Raw genomic sequence first — 15,728 nt, 5'->3', positions numbered from 1 at the left:
TTTTGAGATGGAGTCTCGCTGTGTTGCCCAAGCTGGGGTACAGTGCTGCGATCTCAGCTCACTGCAACCTCCACCTCCTGAATTTAATCGATTCTCCTGCCTCAGCCTTCTGAGTAGCTGATATTACAGGCATGTGCCACCACGCCCAGCTAATTTTTTTATTTTTAGTAGAGACAGGCTTCACCATGTTGTTCAGGCTGGTCTCGAACTCCTGACCTCGTGATCTGCCTGCCTCAGCCTCCAAAAGTGCTGGGATTACAGGCGTGAGCCACTATGCCCAGCTGAAGGATGCTATTTCTTACCTTAGGTAGCTGATTGTCTGGTGGGGGAGACGACCATGCCATGCCTTCAACTAACCAAGCTAGAGAGGAGAATAAGAACCAGTGCTGTGGAAGAGATAGGGTTAAATTTTGAGGAGAACCAGAGAGGGAGGGGTTAACGGAATGACAAGATGACATTTAAGCTGGGTCTTGAGGGAAGACAGGGAGAGGAAGAGGGGGAACCAGAAGAGACCGATTCAGGGTGAGGAGGCAGAAGAGTCCTGAAACTGGATGGTGTGTTTGGGAAGGGCTGGGAGCTGGGGGTGGTGAGAGTGGTGGGGAAATGGCAGGATGTGGTGGAAGAGGAGGCTGGAGAGGAGGTTTGAGGCCAGGTTATGAGTGCCCTGGAGGCTGTGCTGAGAATGGCTGGCTTGATGCTAGAGGCTGGGGAAAGCTATTGAAAGTGTTTGAGGAGGGAGGGAGTGACATGATCGAACTGGCGCTTTAGAAGATGAATTGATTGTAGAATCAAGAAATTGAAGGCAGAGGGAGCAGTTAAGAGGTGAATGTAATATTCTGGGTGAGAGCTGACGAGGGCCTGCACCAGGGTGGTGACAAGAAGGGTAGAAGACAACACTGGAGATGGCATTATTAAGGTGTGACTTCTGATTGAATATGGGTGGCAGGGGAGATAAGGAGTTCAAGATGACAAGGCGGAAATCTCCAGGCTAGGGGACAGTAGTGCTGTTAAGTAAGCTAGGAAACATGCTGCGTACTGGGTGGGGGATGGGCAGCAGGTTTATGGAAACAGATAATGAGTATGGTTTGAGACACTTTGTGTTTGAGGGGCTTGGTGGTCATCCAATTAACAGTGAGTTGCTGGCAGCTGGAAATTCTGGTCTGGGCCTAAGGAGAGAGGTCAAGGCTAGAGATACAGATTTGGGAGTCATCAGCACACCAAGGGGCAAGCTGAAACTGTGGAAGCTCATGAGCTGAGAGAGAAGGCGGGGCAGGGCTGACAAGGGGCACAGAGGGAGAGGAAGATGTGGGGGGAGCCAGAGAGAGCCGCAGAAGGCAGATTAGGAAGAAAAGAGACAGAGTGAGACTGGGAAGGGATTGGAAGAAGGAAACTGAAGGCCAGACTGGAGGGGAGGGGGGGACATGGGAGGAAGAAAGGGAAGGAGTGGGAGAGGGAGGAGAGACTGAATGGGAGACTGAGGGAAATGAGGAAGGTGAGGTAAAAAAGCAAAAGATGGAAGGTGAGAGGTGGGAAGGGGGAAAAAGTTGAAGGAGAGGGGATTGTGTGTGTGTGTGAGAGAGAGAGGAGAAAGGCTAGAGGTGAACAGCTAGGAGAATAATAAGGGAAGAGAAAGGTGAGGAGGGGGAAGAGACACTAGGTGGAAGAAGAAAGACAGAGAGATGGGTAGGGGGAGGAAGAGAAAGAGGAAAGCAGCCTTGGAAAATAGGAAGGGGAAGAAATGGAAGAGGGTGGCAGAGGTGAAGAGAGACAGAGATCAAGGGAAAGGCCAGACTCCGGTGAATGTCCAAGTCTCTGTGTGGGCAGTGGAAGAGAAGGGCCTCGGAGAAGCCATCAAGCAGTGGGACAGGAAAGACAAGAGAAGGGAGAGAATAAAGAGAAGGGGTGAGGGCAATGTATCCCATTCTCCAGAGATGAGGAGGAGGATGAAGCCCAGGCAGGTACTGGGTGGATCCCTCTCTCCTCTCTTCTCCTGCCACCTCCACACTGGCCTCCTGGCTCTCCCTTGATCTTTGTGGGTAACCCCCTGCCTTTGGACTTTGCGTGCACTCTTCCCTCAGCCTGGAATGCTTTTCCCCCAAAATCTGCTTGGCTGCTCCTTGAGCTACCATTAATACCAATAGTTTAGATGTCTCCTTTTCAGCAAGTCCCACCCTGCTTACCCTATTTCAGATGGTAGCCCCCCCGAACCCTAGACTGTGCCCTTGCCCTTTAGCCTGTATTGTACTATCTTCTAACATGCCGTGACATAGAATTATTTATTTATTTATTTTTCTGAGACAGAGTCTCGCTCTGTCGCTGAAGCTGGATTGCAGTGGCGCGATCTCAGCTCACTGCAACCTCCGCCTCCCAGGTTCAAGCGACTCTCCTGCCTCAGCCTACCGAGTAGCTGGAATTACAGGTGTGCATGCCACCACGTCCAGCTAGTTTTTGTATTTTTACTAAAGACGGGATTTCACCATGTTGGCCATGCTGGTTTCCAAATCCTGACCTTGTGATCCATCCACTTTGGCCTCCCAAAGTGCTGGGATTACATGAGCCACCATGCCTGGCGACATAGAATTATTTAATGTGCTGTAACATGGAAGTATTCAACATGTTTATTGTCCATGTCATCCCTCTGGGGTGTAAGTTCCACATGGGCTTTTGGTCTGTTTTCATTAATCGTTGAATCCTCAATATCTAGGATGGTGCTGACTCATAGAAGGAATGCAATAAATTGTGGTACTGTGTTGAATGTGGACAATCTCTGAAAACAAAAACAGATACACGAAACAAATCCGTCATACAACTGTATCTTACTGTGATTTATTTCTTTGGAAAGTGGAGAACAGCATAAAATTCTGATCACTGTAGGGTTCCGTTCAGTTGAACTTCAGTGAATAAGGATTTTAGCTAATAAGCTATCTCAAGAGCTTAAGGGTCTCAAGACTGGCTCATTGGATAAAGCTCTTTTTCTTGGTGCCTCATTTTTTCTAGTAGGTAAATTGACTGTGCCCTGCTTGTCAAAGTGAGAGCTGGACATTGGCTGGTGAAGAGAGTGGTAGGGCATGGAGATAACAGACTCATATGAAGAGACAAGGATGGAAACGTGTGGCTCTTGTTTTTATTTTTATTTATTTATTTATTTATTGAGATGGAATCTTGCTCTGTGGCCCAGGCTGGAGCGCACTGGTGCAATCTTGGCTCACTGCAACCTCTGCCTCTCAGGTTCAAGCGATTCTTGTGCCTCAGCCTCCTGAGTAGCTGGGATTCCAGGTGCATGCCACCACACGCGGCTAATTTTTTAATTTTTAGTAGAAACAGGGTTTCACCATGTTGTCCAGGTTGGTTTCAAGCTGCTGACCTCAGGTGATCCACCTGCCTTGGCCTCCCAAAATGTTGGGATTACAGGTGTGAGCCACTGTGCCCGCCAAGACATGTGGTTCTTGATGGAACATTGTTTTCTGTTTGTTTGCTTGTTGGTGGTCAGTGTTTTCGGAATACCACACCTGATTTGGAGGGAGCTTGAAACCAGGTTAGATACATGTGTTATGGCCAGCTCAAAATCAATAGAGTATTTTTGAAGGGCTTATAAAAAGGCATATGCTTCCTCTGAAGAGTGTAAAATTGGCTACGTCACTCAAATACTTCCATACCCATGGGTTAGAGAGTAGATGAGAAAAGAATCACCAGTAGTGTTTCAGTGCACTGTTCGTATATGGGTTTGACTCTCTAATTGTAGTTGGTTAGGCTAAATGTGTGTAGAAAAATACACTGTCATCTCATTTGTCTGAAATAAATTGAATTTCCTCAAACATTCAAGCATATCTGTCTTTTAAGATAATTTAAAACTCACTCTAGGTGATTAACAATGTCCTCATGTCCATCCTAAAACCTATGGATTCCTAGAAAGCTCTGGTGCTCCCTCTTCACGGCTTAGACCTTCATTTTCCATAGCAGGCTGCCTCATGAGAATGGCTGCTTTAACATTCCGATGCTAAAATTACCTTTATTGAAACATTGCTGTGTGAAAGGTGATTGAAGCAGCTGTCCCTGTGACGAGTTTTGATTTTCTGAAATTCTTTTCCCCAGGGGGAGTGGCCACAGCAGGTCCTATCTGGTGGTGAGTGGCTGTCATGATCTCTACAGCACCGCTCTACAGCGGCGTGCATAACTGGACCAGTTCTGACCGGATTCGCATGTGTGGCATCAACGAGGAGAGGTGAGGAGGCCAGGAAGGTGGCCGCTGCTGGCCTCCAGTGAGCATTACCTCGTCATCAGAGGAATAGCTGCACAGAGCAGGACCTGGGGAGGGACCCTGGGGAGGAGACTTTTGGTTGTTTCTAATTTTCCTGTGGCAGGATGGGGATGGGGCTGTGTGAGTGGCCTGATCTGCCATGCTATCTCTTTTCAGATGAAGGTGAGGAGGCCAAAAAATGACCTTTTGCCAGCTAGCACTTGTCTACTCATTAAGAACTGTCAGACTGTGGAGTAACAGGAAGCTCAGGCGATGGCAGTTTTTTTTTTTTTTTTGAGGCAGGGCCTGTCACCCAGGCTGGAGGGCAGTCACACAGTCTTGGCTCACAGCAACCTTTGCCTCCTGGGCTCAAGTGATTCTCCCACCTCAGCCCTACAAGTAGCTGGGACCACAGGCGAGTGCCACCATGCCTGGCTAATTTTTTTGTAGCTTTTGTAGAGATGGGGTTTCTCCATGTGGCCCAGGCTGGTCTCAAACCCCTGAGCTCAAGTAATCTTCCTGCCTCAGCCTCCCCAAGTGCTGGGATTACAGACATGAGCCACTGCCCACGCCTGGCCAGCGATTGCAGTTTTGATTTGCTGCATCAAAGTTTGGTGCTTAAGGATATGTGTAAAATATTTTCAGTCCTTGATCTAGGCCTGGAAGAAAGGCGGTTTTATTGGTCAGATTTCTACTGGGAACTGGCAGTGGGCATTCTGGCAGTCAGCACTTTCCCATCTCGTGAGGCAAATTCCAATTTGAAGTGAGATCCTTATGAAGTATCAAAGGAAGTTGAGACCACATAGCATGGTCTTAATACAACATCGAGAGTTGGTGATACCTGCCTGATGTGTATGTGTTTTCAGTTATCTGTTCCCCAGAATATTTGCTTGACCAAGACATGCCATTTCCTGATCATGCCCCATACCCAAAGTACTCAAAATGGCCTTCAGAATTTATATTTGACTTTCATAACCCTTGGTCAAAGAGCTGTGAGTGATGGCTGCAGTACCTCTCCCGTTTTTAGAGAAGACACTGCTCTCTCATGCTTGCTGGTGTTTTTCTGTTGCTTCAATCCATTGACTGTTTAAATTCAAATATACATCAGATAAATCACCAAGACACAGAACAATATGGCTTTCCCTGAGATTCAAGATCTGATGTTTTTTGGGTAAATTTTAGAAATGTGTATGTGCGTATGAGGGAGTATTGGTGATTTTGAGGGAAAAGGAATGGAAGTCTGCATGTTTATCTATTTTTTTCTTCTGTTCCTAACTAGAGAAGTGTATACTTGTCTGAGGTCAAGGTTGGCAGAATAGACCTTTTCATTTTCTTAAGCCATTAGCTCCTGATAGCTTAATGTTCTTTGTACTGAGGAACAAGATAGAGATGGACTTAAAAGGAATTTAATTTTAGGGTATAAGAGTCAGGCCTATGGAAAATGAGACAGAATTCTTCTCGGGTGCTCAGGAAGAAAAGTGTTTTCCTTTTCGTATGAAGTATGTCCTCAGACAATCACTAAGAGATGATCTAGGGAAACGCCGTGTGATGATAATGATTTGGGCGTATTCATTGGCAGGTTATGTTGACCTTGTTATAAGTAATTGAGAGTTTGATGCAGAAATCTGGACTAGAGCCTTCAAAAGACCAATGGAGCTGGGTGTGGTGGCTCATGCCTATAATCTCAGCACTTTGGGAGGCCACGGCGGGTAGATCACCTGAGGTCAGGAGTTTGAAACCAGCCTGGACAACATGGAGAAACCCTGTTTCTACTAAAAATACAAAAAAATTAGCTGTGGTGTATGCCTGATAATCCCAGCTACTGGGGAGGCTGAGGCAAGAGAATCACTTGAACCCGGAAGGCGGAGGTTGCAGTGAGCCAAGATTGTACCACTGCACTCCAACCTGGGTGACAGAGCAGGGCTCCGTCTCAAAAACAATAAAATAAAATAAAATTTTTAAAAAGGACCAAACAGGCAAGTTACCTTGGTTCACCATCTACTGTAAATCCCTGCCAAGAAAGGAGCAGGAAGTAGGCTCAAAATCTGATTTTCCCCCCTTCTTGTTTTTTGTTTTTGAAATGAAGTCTCACTCTGTCGCCCAGGCTGGAGTGCAGTGGCACCATCTCGGCTTGCTGCAACCTCCGCTGCCTGGGTTCAAATGATTCTCCTGCCTCAGCCTCCCGAGAAGCTGGGATTACAGGTGCATACCACCATGCCTGGCTAAGTTTTGTATTTTAGTAGAGATGGGGTTTCACCATGTTACACAGGCTGGTCTCAAACTCCTGATCTCAGGTGATCTATCCACCTTGGCCTCCCAAGAGGGCTGGAATTACAGGCATGAGCCATCGGGTCCAGCCAGATTTTCCCTCCTAAACCCGTGCCTAGTGCTTAAATGACCTTTTAAGTGTTGTCACTTTCGATCTCATCTGCCTTTTGTCACCTTCTTGCTACAGTCTAGGCCATGCTATCACTGGTTTCTAAAATGTAATCTCATCTTATTTAAAAATCCTTTTCTTTGGCCCTTTACAACTTGTAGAATTTAGGAATTTGGGGTATAAAGCTGCACCTGGGGTTTAACTCTTAAAGTGATGTTTTAGAGGCCTGCCAGCTTTGGCAGCTACACTTAAGGACTGCAGAACAGGAGGCATGGGCTTGCACCTGACCCCAGGTGGCTGTCTCTAGGCAAACCTATAGCTAAATGGGTCTGCTTGCTTGCTTGCGTTCCTTCTAGGATTAATTCATGCCTTAATTCAACAAGCATTTATTCAATGTAATGAGAGCAAACCAATATAGTCCTAGTACATTGGTGGTGAGTGCCCTAGAGTAGCATGTCTGCGTCCAGTGGCAGTCCAGGTGCGAGACTGACAAACTTACTGGTGGGAGAATAAGGGAAGGCTTCCCAGAGGCAGTGGCATTTGAGCCTGGGCTTGAGGAATGAGTAGGAGTTTGAGGTGAGAGCTGGTATTTCACTGGACAATAAGAACACAGTGTATTTGGGGAGGTTTGAGTTGGAATGAAGACAATCTTGGGGTACCATGGGACTCAAGCCAAGAAAAGTCTCCCGGGACTGGAAGGTAAGGAGCCTGGTGTGTGCTGGGTGGTATATTTCTCTTATGGGTAGTCTGGGCCCAACAGGAACTGAAGAAGGTCCAGTTTGACAGTGGTGCTAGCGCTTAATAATTAGGGAAACGGCCCTAAGGGGTCATGGCCGTTTCTGGTTTAAGTTCTACAAAGTCTTGAACATAATAACAGTTCTGTCTCCTCTCTGGTGGGAAGAAGCAGCAAGATTGATTTTTAGTCCAGACTGAAGCCTGCTATGACCTCTGTTCCCTCCTGCCGCCCACCCCTGCCAGCTGTACCCTCATAACCTCGCCCAGTTGACCAAGCTCTTCCCGGGCCCCCTTCCCTGCAAGTTACTCCTGTCCCAGGCTCTTCTCTCAATGGAGCAAGTTAATGTTTGCATAGCTGTACCCACCCCTCTTCTCAGAGGATTTGAAACACGGCTGCATGACATTTTGCAGCGCCTTGGGGGCTGGCACTCAGGCGTGGGTATGGCTGGAGTAGCCAGGACTGCTATTGCTTGGCCTGGCTTTGTGGTTCTCTGGCGGCTTCCTTGGATGGCAGGGCTTCTGCTTTCAAGGTGTAATGATTTCAGGTAGGGTGGGAGCTTGCAAGTGGGGAGTGAGGATGCAGCTCACTCCCTTTGCTCACTCCCTTTTGTATGGCCGGGAGGGGAAAGAATGTAAATAAATAGCACCTTCCCAGGTGGGGTTGCTTGGGGGAAGTGCTGCTCATTTCCCCTCAAGTACTCCCGCAAAACCATCCCTGGCGTCTAGTTGGAACACGCTTCCCCCGGCCCAAGGCTGGGCATAGGTCTCGCTTTTCTGGTCTCTTAGGAGTTGATGTGAAAGTATATTTTCCCTTTCCCTTGGGCCCTCCCTCCCTCCCCTTCCCTGAGACCACCCTGACTGCATCCAAAGCCCTTGCCTCTCCTTACAGTCATTTCTGTTTGTCACCAACAGTCACTTCCAGCAGTGGAGCCCTCCCACTTCTGCCAGTCCAACTGCCTTTTAAAGGGAATACGCCTTTCCCCCTCGGTTAGCCCCTTCTGGAGCCCTGAAAAGATGGGGAGAGGCCCGTGGTGATCCCCCTTGCCTTTTTTGCTTCTCTTGCCCCAGGTACAATTTTGGAGTCCCTGTTTCAGCGGGAGGGAGGGAATTAGCAGGGCCCTCCCTCTTCTTATTGGGGTTGGCTCCAGCACCCGATTGCCCTTTGGCTAGGGTGACTGGGGAGGTGGGATCCAGCTTCTTCAGGGCTGTCTTCAGGAGCTTGGGGTGAGCCTCTAAAGAAGGGAGGCAAAAATTAGCCAGGCATGGTGGCACATGCCTGTAACCCCGGCTACGCAGGAGGCTGAGGCAGGAGAATTGCCTGAACCCAGGAGGCGGAGGTTGCAGTGAGCCAAGATTGAGATCGCGCCACCGCACTCCAGCCTGGGTGACGGAGCAAGACTCAATCTCAAAAAAGGAAAAAAAAAAAAAAAAAGAAGGGAGGCAACCTCAAACACAGTGTATTTCCCCAGGGGCACCCAGCTCAGTCCTGTGCCCACCAGGAAACACACTGCAGCATCTGTGTTGGGGTTTTACTCTTTAACCCCAGCCTCCTCCTTGGCCACTCCCACCCACGACTCCCTAGAGCAGGGGGCAATAGTTTTTTTTTTTTTTTTTTCTTTTTTGAGACAGGGTCTCACTCTGTCACCCAGGCTGAAGTGCAGTGGTTGGATCTCGGCTCACTGCAACCTCCACCTCCCAGGCTCAAGCAATTCTCCTGCCTCAGCCTTCCCGGTAGCTGGGATTACAGGCACCTGCCACCACACCTGGCTAATTTTTGTATTTTTAGTAGAGACGGGGTTTCACCATGTTAGCCAGGCTGATTTCGAACTCCTGACTTCAGGTGATCCGCCCACCTCGGCCTCCCAGAGTGCTGGGATTACAGGCATGAGCCACCGTGCCTGGCCTAATATTTCTTGCTGTACTTAAAATACCAGATTTTCAGTGGGTAACTTCACCCTTCCAGTCTGACCCCCTCCCTTTTTTTTTGGTCAGGATGTAACGTTTTCTATGATGCTTACCTGAAATTTGGAGAAGACTTTTTGAGCAGGGGGAGATGTAGTTGAGTTTTCCTCCTTTGACACCCAGCTCTCTGGCCTTGAGCCTTTTTCTCTGGGGCATATGAACCTGAATTTGGGGTCTGTGGCCTTTGGGACAGGAGAGAACGTAGTGGTGCTGAGAGACAGAAGGGGGGGGTCGGGGAGGCTGGCAGGGGATAGAAGGTAGGCAAGTATAGAAGGAGCGTAGAAGGGAGGGTGTTGCCTAGAACTCTAGAAAAAGGGGCAGTGTCTCCTGGAGGGAAAAAAAGTAGTATTTTTTAAATGCCTCTCAGCACCCAGTGACCTGGTGGCCTCCAAGTGGTATCATTACCAGTGCTAATAAGCGTGTCTCTGCTCTAGGCAAGCCAGGAGGTGAATAGGTGAAGATTCAGACTTAGACCTGAAAACACAGCAGGGGTTTATTTGTTTTAGAAGAGGATTACCCATATGACACTTTCAGCCAGTTGCCCTTAGAGACTTCACATAAGATTGTATTTAAAAGAAAAGTGGGTTTTGCATGCCTTTTGAGGCATTCAGTGGTTCTCATGTCTCTCCCCTTTGAGCAATGCCCTGTACATTCTGGATGGTCACTTTGGTGGGTAAGCTCCACGGAAAAGGTGAAAGTGCCAGGGTATCTACACTCCTGGCAAGAGCCCTAGAAAATGGGATAAACAGTCCAAAGACGGGAGTCTAGTCAGACTGGGCTCTGGCAGGAACTTGCAAAGCTAGGTGTGGAACCTCCGCTTTGTAACCAAGAACCCCCAGTTCCTTGTAATCCCCCTCGAAAGTTACTATGGGAAGTGAGACAGGAAGGTTTTATGGGGACCCAGGCGGGCAGGAGGCAGGGGAAGGCATTCTGGTGGTGACTCAAAGCTTGAGCCTCATGTCCCTTCTCTGGTTGTATCTTCCATGCTAGAAGAGCACCTCTTTCTGATGAGGAGTCAACGACAGGTGACTGCCAGCACTTTGGATCTCAGGAGTTTTGTGTCAGCAGCAGTTTTTCCAAGGTAAGAGGCTTATGGAGCCACACACTGTCCACCAAAGGATGGAGCTGAGCTGCCCAGGAGGTGTGCCCAGTCTGCCATCCCAAGAAGCAGGCAGGAAGGGACAGGGTCTCTCCCAGGAGTTGGTGTTGGTGGGACACAAATTGGCTGGCTGCCCTCTTCTGCTTCTTCCGAGTCCTGGTCGGTTGAGTTGCAGAGAAGACCAGCAGTCGCCTCTCAGGGGCCTCAGGACACTTGCACCATCCGCAGGGAGCTGGCTGACATGTGCATGCTGTCCTCTCATTGCAGGTGGAGCTCACGGCAGTTGGAAGTGGCAGCAATGCCCGGGGGGCAGACCCAGATGGCAGTGCTACAGAAAAACTTGGGCACAAGTCAGAAGACAAGCCTGATGATACCCAGCCAAAAATGGACTATGCTGGGAACGTGGCAGAGGCGGAGGGCCTCTTGGTGCCCCTGAGCAGCCCAGGAGACGGGCTCAAGCTTCCCTCGCCTGACAGCACTGAGGCCAGCAACAGCAGGGCCGACTGCTCCTGGACTCCACTCAACACCCAAATGAGCAAACAGGTTGACTGCTCACCAGCCGGAGTAAAGGCTTTGGACTCTCGGCAAGGCGCTGGGGAGAAGAATACTTTCATTTTGGCAACTCTGGGAACTGGAGTCCCTGTGGAGGGGACCCTGCCTCTGGTTACCACTAACTTCAGTCCTCTGCCAGCCCCTATCTGTCCCCCTGCTCCCGGTTCAGCCTCCGTCCCCCCGTCTGTTCCAGATGCATTCCAGGTTCCCCTCTCCGTGCCTGCCCCAGTACCCCATTCAGGGCTGGTTCCAGTCCAAGTTGCCACTTCAGTTCCAGCTCCTTCCCCTCCCTTAGCACCTGTCCCGGCTCTGGCTCCGGCGCCATCAGTGCCCACGCTCATCTCTGATTCAAATCCCCTTTCCGTTTCAGCCTCGGTCTTGGTGCCTGTGCCAGCTTCTGCTCCCCCATCAGGCCCGGTTCCCTTGTCGGCTCCGGCTCCTGCCCCGCTTTCAGTCCCAGTTTCGGCTCCTCCCTTGGCTCTCATCCAGGCTCCTGTGCCCCCTTCAGCTCCAACCTTGGTCCTTGCTCCTGTCCCCACTCCAGTTCTGGCTCCAATGCCGGCATCCACGCCTCCAGCGGCCCCTGCCCCTCCGTCTGTGCCCATGCCCACCCCAACCCCGTCCTCCGGCCCGCCTTCTACCCCCACCCTCATCCCTGCCTTTGCTCCTACGCCGGTGCCTGCACCCACTCCCGCCCCCATTTTTACTCCAGCCCCCACACCCATGCCTGCTGCCACGCCAGCTGCGATTCCCACCTCTGCACCCATCCCGGCCTCCTTCAGTTTGAGTCGAGTGTGCTTTCCTGCAGCTCAGGCACCAGCTATGCAAAAAGTCCCCCTGTCCTTTCAGCCAGGGACAGTGTTGACCCCAAGCCAGCCGCTGGTCTATATCCCGCCTCCAAGCTGTGGGCAACCGCTCAGTGTGGCCACACTGCCAACCACTCTAGGGGTTTCCTCCACTCTTACGCTCCCTGTCCTGCCATCCTACCTGCAGGACAGGTGTCTCCCAGGCGTGCTGGCCTCCCCGGAGCTGCGGTCTTACCCATATGCATTTTCTGTGGCCAGGCCTCTGACTTCGGATTCCAAGCTGGTGTCTCTGGAGGTGAACAGCCTCCCCTGCACTTCCCCATCCGGTAGCACCACCACCCAGCCTGCGCCCGATGGGGTTCCTGGGCCTTTGGCAGACACCTCTCTTGTCACTGCTTCTGCCAAGGTGCTTCCAACGCCACAGCCTCTGCTGCCAGCCCCCAGCGGGAGCTCAGCCCCACCACACCCCACCAAGATGCCAGGTGGCACTGAGCAGCAAACAGAAGGGACCTCTGTTACTTTCTCTCCTCTCAAGTCACCACCACAGCTGGAACGAGAGATGGCCTCTCCACCCGAGTGCAGCGAGATGCCCCTTGATCTCTCCTCCAAGTCCAACCGCCAGAAGCTTCCGTTGCCGAACCAGCGTAAGACGCCCCCCATGCCCGTGTTGACCCCCGTGCACACCAGCAGCAAGGCCCTCCTCTCCACAGTCCTGTCTCGATCTCAGCGCACCACCCAGGCTGCCGGCAGCAATGTCACCTCCTGCCTGGGCTCCACTTCCTCGCCCTTTGTCATCTTTCCCGAGATTGTGAGGAACGGGGATCCAAGCACCTGGGTGAAGAACTCAACTGCGCTCATCAGCACCATTCCTGGCACCTACGTGGGAGTGGCCAACCCAGTGCCTGCATCTGTGCTGCTGAACAAAGACCCCAACCTGGGCCTCAACCGTGACCCCCGCCACCTCCCCAAGCAGGAACCCATCTCCATCATTGATCAAGGAGAGCCAAAGGGCACTGGTGCCACGTGTGGCAAAAAGGGCAGCCAGGCTGGTGCTGAGGGACAGCCAAGCACAGTGAAACGATATACCCCAGCCCGAATTGCCCCTGGGCTGCCAGGGTGCCAGACCAAGGAGCTCTCTTTGTGGAAACCCACGGGGTCGGCAAATATTTATCCCCGGTGTTCAGTCAACGGGAAACCCACCAGCACCCAGGTCCTGCCTGTTGGCTGGTCCCCGTACCACCAGGCGTCTCTGCTTTCCATTGGCATTTCCAGTGCCGGGCAGCTGGCCCCCAGTCAGGGGGCGCCCATCAGGCCCACCAGCGTTGTGTCGGAGTTTTCTGGTGTGCCATCTCTCAGCTCCAGTGAGGCCATGCATGGACTTCCCGAGGGGCAGCCACGGCCTGGGGGCTCCTTTGCTCCAGAGCAGGACACTGTTACAAAGAATAAAACTTGCCGGATTGCTGCCAAGCCTTATGAAGAACAAGTCAATCCTGTCCTCTTGACCCTTAGCCCTCAGACTGGAACCCTGGCGCTATCTGTCCAGCCTAGCGGTGGGGACATTCGAATGAATCAGGGGCCAGAGGAATCTGAGAGCCACCTCTGCTCTGACAGCACTCCTAAGATGGAAGGCCCCCAGGGGGCTTGTGGCCTGAAGCTGGCAGGAGACACAAAGCCTAAGAACCAAGTGCTGGCCACCTACATGTCCCATGAGCTGGTCCTGGCCACCCCCCAGAACCTGCCTAAGATGCCTGAGCTGCCTTTGCTACCTCACGACAGCCACCCCAAGGAACTTATCTTGGATGTGGTTCCGAGCAGCAGGAGGGGCTCCAGCACAGAGCTTGCGCAGCTTGGAAGCCAGGTGGATCTGGGGCGAGTGAAAATGGAGAAGGTGGATGGTGATGTGGTCTTCAATTTAGCCACCTGCTTCCGAGCGGATGGCCTCCCAGCAGCTACCCAGAGGGGCCAACCTGAAGTTCGGGGTAAGGCCGGGCAGGCTCGAGTGAAACAGGAAACCGTAGGGGTCTTTGCTTGCAAGAACAAATGGCAGCCAGATGATGTGACGGAATCTCTGCCACCCAAGAAGATGAAGTGTGGCAAAGAGAAGGATGGCGAAGAGCAGCAGCCACAGCCGCAAGCCAAGGCCATGGTCCGGAGTTCCCACAGACCCAAGGTGAGTGCTAAGGTCCGGGTGGGGCCCAGACGCTGCTGGTCTATACCATGCTGCAGGTGGCAACCTCCTGTGACCCCTACCCTGTGGCACAATGCTGTTGGGCAGCTGTGTGAACTGAACTGATCGGAAGGCTTTTGTAAAAGGAATAGTGACCTGCTCTCCCCCTCCCTAGGTCACGTTTTCCATATATGGTGCTTCAGCATGGGGAGAGGCTAGCTTGTATTTTGTAGGCTGTGGGAAATGCTTCCGTCCCTGGGGTAGAGAAGCCATTGTCCCAGATGAGGTTGGAAAATGGAAAAAGGTATTGGTGAGGGAAATCAATGAATAACAGGCTCTTCCTTGAATAACCGTTCTTCCTTTTCCTTTACCGAGAGAACACTGGCCTTGAGAACTTAGGAGGGGGGAGAGCAGGGGCCTTTGACAGGGTTGTTCCTTGTACTGCTGGTGGGGGGGCCCTACTTAGAATTTGCTGGAAGTCTTGTGGGGTCAGAGCCAATTTGGCTTCTGCGCTAATCCATCAGTTTCCTACCCACTCAAATGCTTGAGGCAGCACCTTTGGGTTTTGGCCCATTGGAGATTGGATGGGAAAGGCAGGTGGGGTGTCTGGGTCTTGGTCTTAACAGGCTATGGATGGTGGCAGAGTTTTTTGTTTTTTTTTTTCCTTTTGGAGACACAGTCTTGCTCTATTGCCTAGGCTGGAGTGCAGTGGTGCGATCTCAGCTCACTGCAATATCCACCTCCTGGGTTCAAGCAATGTCTTCTGCCTCAGCCTCCTGAGCAGCTGAAACTACAGGTGTGCACCACCATGCTCAGCTAATTTTTTTTGTATTTTTAGTAGAGACAGGGTTTCACCATATTGCCCACGCTTGTCTCGAACTCTTGACCTCGTGATCTGCCCGCCTTGGCCTCCCAAAGCTTTGGGATTACAGGCGTGAGTCACCACGCCCAGCCGGATGGTGGCAGAGTTCCAGGCAAAAAAGGTGGGCCAGGAACACTCTATTAGAATTCCCCCAGAGGGAACCAGAGGCCACTGGTGATCCAAGGAGAATCTTGAAACATTTGAGGATAGGGTTTATTAAAACTCTATAACAACTTGAAGTTCTGTTAGCAAGCTTTCAGGTTGGATGTTGATAATACACTAAGGGTCAAATTTCTGGCTAGAGTGCTGTGAATTTGTCTGTGACACAAGTTTATCGTCTTTTCTGGACCATAGATAATTTTGAAAAGCTGTTGAGAGCTATGGACCCTGTCTCTAGAAACATGACCTCAGAATTTTGCCAGTAATTTCAGGGGGTTCATGGACCTGACCCCCTGCCCTGTCCCCTAAAGCCCACCCAGAGACTCCAGGTTAAGAACCCCTGGGATAGGCGTTTGAGTGGCTTTTAACTCACCAACCTCACAGCCACCCTGTTATATCAGAGACATGTGAGGTAGGAACATGGGTCATGACATAGTAGAGCATGTAACATTTGGTCAGGTAGCTGCCATCTGCACTTGGCGGTAATAAGAATAATAATTCATGTCATTAGAGTTGTGCTTTCTACATGTTATCTAATTTAATCCTTTAGATACATGTATCTAAATTACATGTTATCTAATTTAATCCTTACAGTAACCCTATTAGGTGAATGTTACACCAATCTACCGGTGAGAAAATAAGTGAAACAGAGGCTCAGAGAGGATATATTACCCAGTTACACAGCTATTAAATGGCAGAGCTAGAACTCAGAGTCTGGTCCCTGGTTCCAAAGTCTATGTTCTTCAGCTCTACCACACTATCTTCCACTCTC

The 15,728-nt window shown here is 50.8% G+C and overlaps 1 protein-coding gene across 1 annotated transcript in view; it reads left to right on the top strand.

Annotated features, from left to right (window-relative positions):
- The window catches only part of BCORL1 (BCL6 corepressor like 1), a 76,111-nt gene that overhangs the window by 19,393 nt on the left and 40,990 nt on the right, over positions 1 to 15,728 (top strand). The window contains exons 2-4 of the mRNA XM_017507522.2: positions 4,093 to 4,222; positions 10,302 to 10,392; positions 10,678 to 13,938. Of these exons, the coding sequence (XP_017363011.1) occupies positions 4,137 to 4,222; positions 10,302 to 10,392; positions 10,678 to 13,938 (3,438 nt within the window). The 5' untranslated portion in view covers positions 4,093 to 4,136. The remainder of the gene's footprint in view (positions 1 to 4,092; positions 4,223 to 10,301; positions 10,393 to 10,677; positions 13,939 to 15,728) is intronic.

This window comes from Cebus imitator, unplaced genomic scaffold, assembly GCF_001604975.1.
Source record: "Cebus imitator isolate Cc_AM_T3 unplaced genomic scaffold, Cebus_imitator-1.0 Scaffold376, whole genome shotgun sequence".
In the NCBI taxonomy this organism is placed as follows: Eukaryota; Metazoa; Chordata; class Mammalia; order Primates; family Cebidae; genus Cebus; species Cebus imitator.
This window is presented reverse-complemented; position numbering and strand designations above follow the sequence as displayed.